Below are 12334 nucleotides of genomic sequence, written 5' to 3' on the forward strand. Positions count from 1 at the left end.
CTTTGCTTAAGCATGAAAATGCCATTTCTAGGCTTAGTTATAGGGAAGTTCAAAGTCAGAGATAATTTTTAGTGTTAACGCAATCATCAAAGCAAAATGCAGAAGCTGAAGGGAGCGAGTTTAACACCACAGTGCCACATCATCTTCTCTAGCAGGTTCTAACCAGGCTTGGGCTAAAAAAACTCCCAGCTGCAGTGCGCTTCAACAGGGTACAAAGAGGATTATAGCAAGCAGGGAATGAACAACAGCATACAAAGCATTCAAGAGCAATTCCCATGAATCTGACAATTGAGCATTATTTTCACTTCCTTGTAAGAGCAGAGCTTTTACTGCCTTAAGGTCCATCACCTAAACTTAAAAAAGAAAACCACCAAACACCCAAACTTGCAGTTTCTGAAAGGAAGCCAGTCCCAAGTTTCAGATCTGGATTAAGCCTCCCTCTGTTCTTTGAGAAGTGCCATTCATTCAGATGGCCTGATTAGAGGACTGGCTTCATAAAAGATCAGTGCACCAGACAAACAAATGTGATCTGCTCAGCTGCAGAACAGTTAGATAAGAAAAAAAGTGAACAAAAGGCTTAGAATTCCAGAACAGAGCTCCTAAAACCAGCGTTTTGTATGATTTTCAAGCAATGCATTGCTCATGGCATCTACATTTAGTTTACCAATAAAAAACCACCTGTAATAGGGCTAGAAAACTTCCATTATCATAGGGGAACCTGTTACACAGAGAAAATTCCTATGAATGTAAGAACGAGTGTTAGCTCAATTGAGGTTATCTAACTGGCATGTTTGCAACATTTGATTGCCTTCCGTTGAGATTTGGTAGAGCAGCAAGCTGCTCTGAAGCAGGAAAAAGCAGGAATGTTATAAAGCTGAAAGGTTACAGAACTGAAAATATTTGTTAGTCTAGAGCCATCAAATGATTACAAACTTCATTGACAGTATGACATACCATTATTTCAGACTGAGTTTTAGACAGGGTTTCTTGTTTTCTGAACATAAGCTTATTGCACATTCAATTGAAAAGAGAATAAAAAAGCAAGAATGCTAAACTAGCTTTGCTGTTACAGTTTTTGCATTGCAAGATTAAACTAAAACCGTAATATGAAAAAGTTAATACATCCATTTATTGCTAAGAAAAAACCCAACAGACTTCCCTGTAGTTGATAATGTTAACACATAAGCGGTTAGAGTAGTGTTTTCCTCTAATAAAAGGCAGATCCTGGTGTTGACTAGGACTATTATGGAGTATTGCAGTCTGCCAATTATAAGTAGCAGCCAGCATGTTTTTCACTAACTCTGCTTTAATAAGCAGCATCCCCTTTACACAGGATTTGGGGTTTTTTTGGCATCTCAATGTCCAATTTCAAATACTAATTAATTTTGTTGCTACATGGTAAGAAGTGCTTGAGCACTTCCTAAAATCCAAATGGTGCATCAAGCTGGCCATTCAAAACTAGCCAGCTCATTCGTGACTTCTGCAGGTGGAGGCTTCAGTACGTGACTAAATCATTACCAGACACTGTCCATGGCCTCCATGTACCTACAGGCCAGAACATTGCTAACCATTAGTATAAGTTTTCAGAGGAACAACATATGATTTATTTCCCTTCAAGAAAGGGCTATTTTGGGATCTATGTAACCTACTTGACTTAAGAGACTTCTGTAAGGAAGTGCACTCATGCATAACTGGCATGACTCTACCAGTGGTACTGAAAACCACATTAGATGCCTAAGCTGTACTAAGAACAGCTGAACAGACCCAGCATTGTAGTGTTTGATTTAAAGATCTATTTTCCTGGCATTCCATTCCTTTAGTAAATGCTGACTCTCTAAACAATCGTACACCCTTCTAGTTAGCTTTCTCTGAAAGGAAAAGGAGGAATTCTATATTAGAAAATCTGACTTTCAATTCCCAGAAGAATACTGCTTTGTAAAAACTCCTATAGTCCTTGAACAGAACATTCCACCGGAACTGTGTAACTTGTCACACTGTGCAAGACCAAAAAAAAAACCACAACAAAAACACACAAGGCCTTGATTGTCAGTTTAGTTTTATAAACTCCCCATGAGCTTGCCTCAGTGCAGGATGATGAAGGTGCACAGTGCAATGACAAAGCTGAATAAAAAAAAGCTACAGCCATGATTTTGTACTTGAAGAATTCGCATTAGGCAGAGTACCTGGAACTAAAGTCATTGTATTCGCTTCTATAGCATGCTGCTGCCATGGCAACTAAAGTACAAGAAAAAACATCAGATCTTGCTGTCACTGACTCACAGCAGTACACAGGCTTCTCTATCACCCAGCACTGAAGACGTAAGTAGGAATTCCTTGTGTTCCTTAATTCCAAGTACTGGTGATTAGATAATACTTGGAGCAACCTAGATGCACAACATAATTTAAATTCCCAACTGTCTGAGAATTAATAAGTACTCTTTTGGTTCTTATTTGTCAAGCTTGCAGATTCCTTCCTTCCCTTGGGGTGGGTCATGTCAATGGAGTCACTTGTCAACTACTGGTGGTTATAACCCCTTAGACGCACTCCAGAGCGATTGAAGGCACGAGGATGTAAAGTAACATTCTGCCCTCCAAAGTCTGAGGAAAGCTTTGTCCTCCCAGCACACAATGATTACATTCATAGATTCTGAGCATTTTCTGACATTAACCATTCCCAATGCCAACAGCATTTTGGATTATAACGATACTGCAAGCACGTTAAGGAACATCATCTTAGTTCCTTTTGTAGGGTAATGCTACATGTTTCACTAGCCAGCTTGGTTCTGGTTTAAGCCTGTCCTGTGCATTAGTACCTTGTGGCAATGTCGTCATTTTCACCACCGCTGCCCCAGTACGTATTTGGAAACCCATTCATCTTCATGTAATGTTCTGGAGTCAGAGCAGATACACCCCCAAAAAAGGACTTATACGGCAGACTAAAAGAGAAAGAAAAAAAACAACACACCATCAATATTGAAGGGTAATTCCAGGCCTCCACAAACTAACAACATGATCCAAGTCACACATGTATTAATCACATACCTTACAGACACTATCATGACAATGCAAAAGCCCAAAATAGCAAAACCAGTGTAATTCCCATCATGTTCCATTCCCTCCTCACCCCACCCCCAGTAGACCAAAGTCAAGCTGGTTTTGAAATTCACATCTTAGGTTAGTTCAAAATACCTGCATCCTATCACACATCTTCTACACGATCCAGTAATTCCCATCCTATACTTTTATTCCGGAAGGAAAAGCAAACAGAAGTCTGCCAGACATTTGCTAAGCTGAGCTAACAGTGGAACAAACTGCAGGCAAGGAACTCTTCAAGATTGCGTGCTTGGGTCAATAAAACCCTTTTCTGGGAAAGTCACTAGTGCAAAACTAACAAACAGAAAACCTCTTAGAGGTTGTATCTTTCACTGTAGCCATTCATACTTTCTATGCAGAAAGTGAACCAACTAGGATAAGTATATCCAAAGCACACGGAGGCACTTACGTGTACTGAAACTTATCCATGGCACTAGCCATATGCTTGGGATAGTATTCATCACAAACATAGAGATTATAATCATTCTCAGGTACTACGTCCACGTCATGCAGGAGAAGGCAGTCCCAGTCTTCATCCTTCAGGGCTTCCCGGACACCAACATTAAGCAGCTTTGCTCGGTTAAACGTACCATTCCCCACCTAGAAAAGAAATCCTACGTTTCTTCACCAAAACAACAAAGAGGATAACTCAATTAAAGTTTATGTTAGTAAAAAAACCTTATTCAATTGAATGACACTGGAATGAATCAATACTGGCTGCAAATTTCATACCCCAGCCTCTAAAAATTTCACCCAGAATGCGTGAAATTCTGCAATATTTTCAGAAATTGTAAGCTTTGCTGTGTCAGGGGCTATATACTGTGGGCATCTGAAGAACGCTGACTTTTAAGAGACCAGTAACTCAATCCTCAGGTGTACATCTGCTCATCAACACTTTTGCCCTGACTACTGCTTATTAGAGCTTAGAAATGAGAAAACAAATCTTGGTCAAACAAAAAAGCTGCTTCTGCCTCCCAATCAACTATCAGTTTTAATTAATGAATCCAAAACTTGCTCTCTCACCAATGATCTTTTGCAATACCAGTCAAGGTCAGTTAAAAATGGCTGTTTGACCTGTACAGGTTGCCCCACAGCAGGGTCGAGCCAGATGGTTTTATTTGATACAGACTAAAAATACACAACTTCACTTTAGCATTTAGTCTCAACAGTTTTGCTCAGTAGCCACACTGACAAGCTACAGACAAACCACATTCAACTCTTCATAGAATCATAGAGTGGTTTAGGTTGGAACGGCCCTTGAAGATCATCGAGTTCCAATCCCCCTGCCATAGACAAGGACACCTCCCACTAGACCAGGTTGCCCAAGGCCACATCCAGCCTGGCCTTGAACACCTCCAGGGATGGGGCCTCAACAACTTCTCTGGGCAACCTGTTCCAGTGCCTTACCACCCTCAAAGTGAAAAATTTCTTCCTAACGTTTAGTCTAAACCTCTCTTCCAGTTTAAAGCCATTCCCCCTCATCCTATCACTACATGCCCTAGTAGAAAGTCCTTCCCCCGCTCTCCTGTAGGCTTCCTTTAGGTGCTGGAAGGCTGCAATAAGATCTTCCTGGAGCCTTCTCCAGGCTGAACAGCCCCAACTCTTTCAGCCTCTACTCACAGGAGAGGTGCTCCAGCCCTCGGATCATCCTTGTGGCCCACGAGGCCATCCTCCTGAACAGCTGAAAAGATGAGTTACCACTTAATGACTACTTTATCCCTCTAGAATTAAAAAAAAGAAGCATAACAGATCAATAGTGGAATGATGATCCTGACAAGTGGTATGACATTTCAATCATTAGCAGCCATGGACATGCACTTAACTGACCTGCTTTAAACCCGTGCATAAAATGGTACTTCTGCATAAGAAGATTCACATTTTTTGTTCAGAACCTAACCCTTAACTGGGAAGCTAAGCCATACCAGCAGGCACATCTGATTTAGATTTACCTGTTGAATCAAGTAGATACTGTAACTGAGCTGCTGGCGCTGCAAGAAAGGATGAATGTAGTAGAGAAGATGGTGAAGGTACTTCTCCTGGTTCCTGTATGCTACAAGGATGGCTGATTTGTAGCGGGCCAAGCAGTGAGGTGGCCTATAGCGGCCACCAGACTGAACAAAAGGATTTTTTTTGATGATCATTCTTTCACTAGGGAGCACCCTGAAGGTGATGGTTAACGGACCAACTGTGAGGATAGACAGAAAAAAGAAAAAAAAAAAGAAGTGAAATCAGTGATATTTCTCAACCTTTGTTCAAGCCTATCAGATTAGCCACATATGTTTACTACTTGAGACACCAGCCCTACCACAGAACAGTTAACAATGCCACGCAGATGTGCCCACAATGAGTTCCACCACTGCCTGCTGGTCACCTCCCCACGGCTCCATACTGAGGGGTGCCAGGCCCAGCACCAGGCTGGCAGACGACCTGCCAGAGGCATCCCCAGTCCCGGCACAGCCAGCAAGTCTCTTAGGGCTCCTGCACAGCTTGTTTTTTCCAGGTATTGGCTCCTTACTACACAAGCAAACCTTCTGTCTTGTGTTGCTTAGATGGGATCCTTGAATAAATGTATTCACTGTAAGAATAGCACTGAAAATAAATCAAAATGAATAGACATATCTGCTTTTACTACCCATATGGAAAAATTCTCTAAGCCTCTTTCAGAGGAAGTTCAAGGACAAAGATGTCCAAAAGGATACTCAGCAGGTTGGGGGAGAAATAGTTTAAAGCCTGGATGAATACAAATGCTTTAGGAAATGTTAGCTTTATTTAAAAAAAGTCTCAAGTTCAATTTGATGTCAGAATCACATGCCACAAGGGCTGTATTTGCTATATCATGGAATTATATACACAGTGATAAGCAGACAGTACTTCAAAATTTTGGGATAGCAGACGACAGAACAGAGAAGGAGCAAGAAAGATGTTACATTTTTGGGAACGGGCACAAGGTAGCAGAAGCAGCTACATATGATAGTTCCTCTACTCAACACCTCAATTTAAAATGCAAAACATACTGCATATATTTAACAGCTTTTACCTAATAAAAAAAATAAATTTGCATTTTTATTTGAATTCTTTCATTCTTCAGATGGAAAAAGCTTGACAAGTTACAAGAAAGAATATAAAGTGTCAATCACCATTTTGACACAAGTCTCATCATATTGTAACAATATGAGCAAACAAATTCTACGATTATTTAAATGCGTGTCCTGGGTAGCAAGAAAAGGCTCCAGAACTAGCAGAAGTGTGATATTTATATACAAATCAGTGTGCCTTTATGGTTTCCAACCACTGTCACTTTCTAAGCAAATAAAGTACACATGCAGAACAAGATTAAAATCTATTGCTTAAATGAACTAGGAAGAAACCTTCACCTAAATCACAATCAAAAGATGACAATTTCGAATGACAGTTTTAACTAGGACTAACAATTCTCTGCAGGCCATTCTACTCAAAGACAAAATATTTTTTTGCACCAGAAGTCTGTGAGGCAAGTTGTTAGGGTTTTGGTTTTGTTTGTTTGGGGGAGGGTTGTTGTTGGTTTTGGTTTTTTAAACAATTTATGAGTAAGATTTTCTTTTCCTTCCAAGCTCATAGTTAATCCTATGGCTGTCTCCGTCGTGATTTGGGCCGGACTGGCCACTGAGGCGAAACGGCAGATGCCCACCACTCTCTCCAAGGAGAGAGGGGGGGAGAGGGAGAAAGAGACTTATGAATTTAGAAGGAACTAAACTACTTTAATGAAATATTAATAATAATAAAAAGGAAAAAATGAAATATATACAAAACTAGATCATGCTTCCAGGATGACGATCACGTCACTGGCAGGTACAGGGAAAGTCCCAGACTGGACTCAGTGACGGACAGGAACCGGATTATGGATCTGGATTCAGGAATGCTCAGATCGGATCAAAGGCAGACTAACAGAACCCCCCTTGGATGCTGGCCACTGAAGAAAGACAGCTGACCCTTTGATCCCTCAGCTTTTATACTGAGCATGAAGCAGATGGAATGGAATACCGTGTTGGTCAGTTTTGGGTCACCTGTCCTGTCTGCTCCTCCCTGCAGGTGGGACCCCTCTACGCTTTTCCACTTCCGACCATCCAATGGGGCAAATAACAAAGTTATCTGGCCTTGTGTGTTATAGTAATAAGTATAATAATAAGAATCTCTCTGCATACCATTTCTTGGCATCAACTATAAACACAGGTCTTATCACTCTGAGAGTAAACAGTGTCTGCACAATATGCTGTTAATTTCAGTAGTTAGAAGAGGCTTAGCTGCAAAGCAAAATTTCTGGAGAGAAAATTGGTTCCGTTTTACCTCAAACCAGGACAGTCTTGAAGCAAGGTTTCAGAATCTTATAAGTCAGACTCCCTCTTAAACCACTGAAATAAATTATTCTCTAGAAAAACTTCTTAAAACGAAGCCTGAGAGAGAAAGAACAAATATTTAGGCCTGGTGTTTAGTAGCTTTCATTTGAGCAGGGAAAGGTACAGGTGTGTTTTAAGTCTAATCTAATATTTAAGCAGGTGAGTCCAGAAAGTACTTCTTCCAGCCCATCCCACATTCAAGTCTCTGCTACAATTTTAACAAAAAAATTGAGCCTGCATTCACCCACATCCTGTTTAACTGACACAGAAGGAAGCAACATCCCTCCACTAGATTGGTGTGGGGGGTTTTTTGAGCACTAACAAGGCTTAGGGACTAAATTTTGCATAAGATTCAAGCTCATCATTCAGAACTGGGAAACGTTTTGCTAGTATGTGGGAGCTGTTATACCTCACATTTCTGATGGGCAAACCTGTACTTGACAAGTGTCTCCTTTTCCTCCTCCAGGAACACACATAATGGCATTTCCTGAAGGTTGGTCTGAACAGCCACTGATCCCATTCCTCACACTGTCAAAAAGGTCTAGCCACTATGAATCCCATTTCGTGGGTTTTGTTGGTTGGTTGGGTTTTGTTTGTTTTTAAAAGGAAAACCTGAATTTTGCTTGTCAGCAAAATAGTGCAATAGCTGACTTTTAAGTATCACTTTTCAGTCCTTCGCTAAGTATCTAAAATGCAGGAGGGATTTGGTTTTCATTGCATTACCCTCAGTAGGAAACTGGAATACACTGCAGTACCTTTGTAACTGAAACAGATAAGCAGTTCATCAGAGAATCATGCTGTGAGCCCATGAATCTAGGTTACGTTCATTGTTAAGATTTTATTATGTTATTACCTGCTTCTACACAGACAGTTTCCTGTTCTGCCTTTAAGACCACCACATTTCAGTCCAACATTATTTTTAACCTGTAATTTATGCTGCTTTTTAGATTTATGAACTTCCTGATTATCAGATCTTTTAACTAAAGCACCATTAACCACTGATTTGATAACAATTGGAGCTTGCTAAAGAAGTGTTATATTCAGACTGGATTTCAACTACAGATCATTGCTCCAAGGAAAATATAAGAAAGGGAATTAATCCCTTTTGTTCTCCCACAAAGGCAGGGGTTTGTTTGCTGTAATACAATCAGGGCTCTTTCTTCATATTGCAGAGTAAGATTCTGCAGCAATAATCCTTAAATTAAAAAAAAAAACCAAAAACTTGAACTTAAGGGTTTAAGTAAAATCACGTGCAATAATTTCAATCCTGTTGTCTCCTTCCATACCGAAGCATGTGATTCATGAGGGTAATAGCTGCATTTCTCAGGTTTTTCAAGACGTCATGTTCTCCCAAGCTGCTTGGCTCCATACCTCAAACAACTCAGCTCAGAAACTCAACTGACTATATGCCAAGGAACACAGAAAAAAGTTAATCTGTGACTTATATCCCCAAAACCTCTGGCTGCCCTACAGACCTTGACTACAAGCTAAATTCTGGCTCTTGGGTCTCCTTCCTGCCCAACTAACAAAAGGCTAATGCACTGTAATCCAATTAAATCGCAGATATTAACAGTACAGTTGCAGACTGGACCAAATAGGGGAAAATAAAACTGCTAAAGCGCAGCTTTGGGAAAGGAGGAAAAACCTATCTCAGACATCCTAGAAAGCACAGGATCCCATTTCAGACAAGGTACAGAACCAGGACCCTGAAGTGTCCAAGCAATTTCTTCGTAGCCTGGTTCTGTGCCTTTACCATCACACAGAGGGTGTTTAATTAACATGAAACTTTAGTGTGTGGAGTTCAAACTCACAATTCTCCACCTGTATTGTTAGCTGGTGCCAGTGACAGCATACTCCCTGCTTGCTTTACTTTATAGGCAACACATTTGACTATCGGGGTATCTATTGATTTTGACCAGATCTATCCCATCTTAAGAAAGAAACTATACGACTTCTAAACTCCACATTTAGAGTTAGCAGCTATAATTACTGAGTTCAACTAGAATAAGCAGAACTTACACAAGCTAAACAAACAGGAAGAGTAGCATGGATGAATACCTCGCTGAGAAAGTGCAGCATCCCTCACTACATCAATAGAGTTGTATTTGTATCATTCTACCACTGTTTGAATCAAAGGAAAAAAAAAAAAAAGCAGACCAACAGCCTTAATTTAAGCACTAGTTTCTAATGACTGAATACAAGGCTACCTCAACTGCAGCTGAAAATAAATCTCAGCATTACCACCTTTGTACTTCTCTTTAAAGCCAAGAGAAGAAACTCTAGTAGGAGAGCATCCATTAGGAAAAGCAGCAGGAGCTACTCATTACAACAGATGGTTACACTCATGAAAAGGTTATGACAGATGGGAGTGAAAGAGAGTAAATACTATAGGAAGGGCTTGGAAAAAAAATATTTCCATAGCACAAGCATATTTAACACAGCAGTTACAGACAGAACTTTCAACTATTAAAGTCCTCAAGGGCCAAACCAACTTGTTCAGCACATGCCATGCACGAAATAAGGTACCTCTTCAAAAAAACCCCAAACCAACCAACAAACAAATCAAAACCTGAGTTTTATAGCATCAAGCTGCTTCTTGGTAAGAGGAAAAGATGAACCAGAACAAACAACATATCTTGTGTGCAATGTGAGAAAGTCAGATTTTGAATTTAAATGCCATTTCGTTAAGTTTGAATAAGCACAACTCTAGCATATAAACACTTTGCTTTTTCCAAAAACAAAGGAGGAGGAAACAGGCAACTGGTTATTTGTGTAGAAACTTCAACCTTTAAGGGAATTTGAGTAATTTATTCACAATATTAACAAAGACACTGAACATCTAGTACAACGCTTTTCAAGTTGTCAGTCACAAAAGGTTCAATGGACACCACTAAGCATTAAATAAGTAACATTAGTCATCAAGAGCCTAGTTCTTCCACGGGAGAGATGTTTAGTAATTTTACTTGAATTCTTACTCCACAGCCCTGGAAGAACCAAGATGCTGTAGATTCAGGAGTTAAGAAAAAGACAGATGAGCTGCAAGCTGATCTTACATTCAGTTATCAAAATGATCTACTCTAAGTGGAAAAAGCGCTGCACTTCATAAAAGCCCTGATGCAGAAACCATTTAAGCCATTTGGCATTCTTCCAGTTACTTTAACACACTTTGGAGTGGACACAGTGACTTATTACCAGCTCTGAACTGGAGACTGGAGTCCTCAAACACTGATTTGAAATCTCATTTAACGGAGTTTATGAAATTAATATTAAAAGGGATCGTTCTCTCTGATAGAACGCTTCCAATAGAGATCAGTCCCATGAGAGAAGATGATAACAACTAATCAAGACATTTATAAAGTATTTCTGTATCTATTCATATGTGCCCGTGACATATAAAACAAAGGGCAAGTACCTTGCAGAGTAGCATTTCTCAGCTGGGGGGGAAAGGGGGAACACGGATGACAGACTATCCAGAACATGTGGTTTTGCCTTGGGTTGTTTTTTTTTTTGGTTCCATTCAACTTTACTGTTTGTTTCCATCTACAACTAACATTCAGTTTTCACTTTAGCTTTGAAGTACCACACGCAGGCCAAGCCCTTCTATTCTCAGCACTCTCAGGGATGGGCAGAAGAAGACGTCTTAAGATTTCACAGCTCTAAGAGCATTGATTACTTTATTGTAATTTTACTATCTCTGCCTCCTCCATATACGTCACTACTCTTGCTTATCTGATGGTTTGCAGGCAAGCTGCACAGAATTGCATCTAGTTTTATTTGGTTTTCTTTTCTTCTTTTTTTTTCCTTTGGAGACCAAAACTTTCTCATTTGACTCTTTTCAGGACAGCGGAGTCTCATCAGTAGTGAAGACAACCAAGGTGCAGGCATGTTTCTGCTGTGCTTTTTCAAATAAAACAATTAAGTTGGAAACACAGAGGGTCAGAATTATGCAGTTACCACAATACAACTGTTGACACATTTTATACAGGACTGCCAAGAAAAAAAAAAAAAAAAGAGCATTACTAACTTGGTATTAACACCATGCACTGTTTTTACTCTTGTTCTACAATCTCTATGTGGCCAAATCATTAATTTCGTAAGTTTTTAGATCAGTAAAATACTTTTCCTGGTATAACCAATAAAGGCAAGTTAATTGACACAACAAAGTTGTTCCAGTTTAAGTATTACATCACTACACAACTTTTAAAGTGGAAAAGTTTGTAAATATAAGTTGTGTATTTTTCAAAGCATTCAGCACTATCACATACCAAAGCAGCTATTTAAAATACTACCGGTTTACACCTACCAAATATTGGTGACTGCACAGAGCAGTACGGTACAGCTTCTTCATTAGGAGCTCGGGTAAACAAGCTGAGGTTTGTGTACACATCATGAGTTTTTGAGTAATCCAGAATCGGACGCGAGTCTAAAAACCCACGAAACACATTGGAAGGTCCACCTCGGTAGAGTATCAGGATAAATACCGCTTGGAAGACAAACAGAAACAGCAGGAAACACGGGTTTTCGACACGAGAGAGGGACATAGCTTTTAGCCCGGGCTCTGGCATCAGACGGGTGAGGAGTTTTAACTGCCTTCCGCGAACCGCCGTGCTACCTTCAGGGATACATCGCTGTGCAGGGGAGACGACCACGACCGCGACCTCGACCACCTCCTCCTCCTCCTCGTCAAACTTTCTGAGGCGGCAGCCTGCTCTTCCAGCACGGCTTCGCGGGGACGCTCTGAGCCAATCCGCCCCTTCCCGCTACCAGCCGGACTGAAGGAGAGAAAAAGCTGCTCAAACCCACCCGGAGCAGACGAGCCAACGTGGAGGGGAAGGGGGCACGGGCACCGGCACCCGACCGCGGCAGAC

The 12334-nt window shown here is 40.5% G+C and overlaps 1 protein-coding gene across 1 annotated transcript in view; it reads right to left on the reverse strand.

The window, feature by feature from the left end:
- Nucleotides 1–12007, reverse strand: part of B4GALT3 (UDP-Gal:betaGlcNAc beta 1,4- galactosyltransferase, polypeptide 3) — a 13767-nt gene extending 1760 nt beyond the window's left edge. The window contains 4 exon segments of the mRNA XM_009879952.1: nucleotides 2772–2936; nucleotides 3503–3693; nucleotides 5043–5278; nucleotides 11770–12007. Of these exon segments, the coding sequence (XP_009878254.1) occupies nucleotides 2772–2936; nucleotides 3503–3693; nucleotides 5043–5278; nucleotides 11770–12007 (830 nt within the window).
- Nucleotides 12008–12334: the final 327 nt, after the last annotated feature.

This window comes from Charadrius vociferus, unplaced genomic scaffold (genome assembly GCF_000708025.1).
Source record: "Charadrius vociferus isolate BGI_N301 unplaced genomic scaffold, ASM70802v2 scaffold162, whole genome shotgun sequence".
In the NCBI taxonomy this organism is placed as follows: Eukaryota; Metazoa; Chordata; class Aves; order Charadriiformes; family Charadriidae; genus Charadrius; species Charadrius vociferus.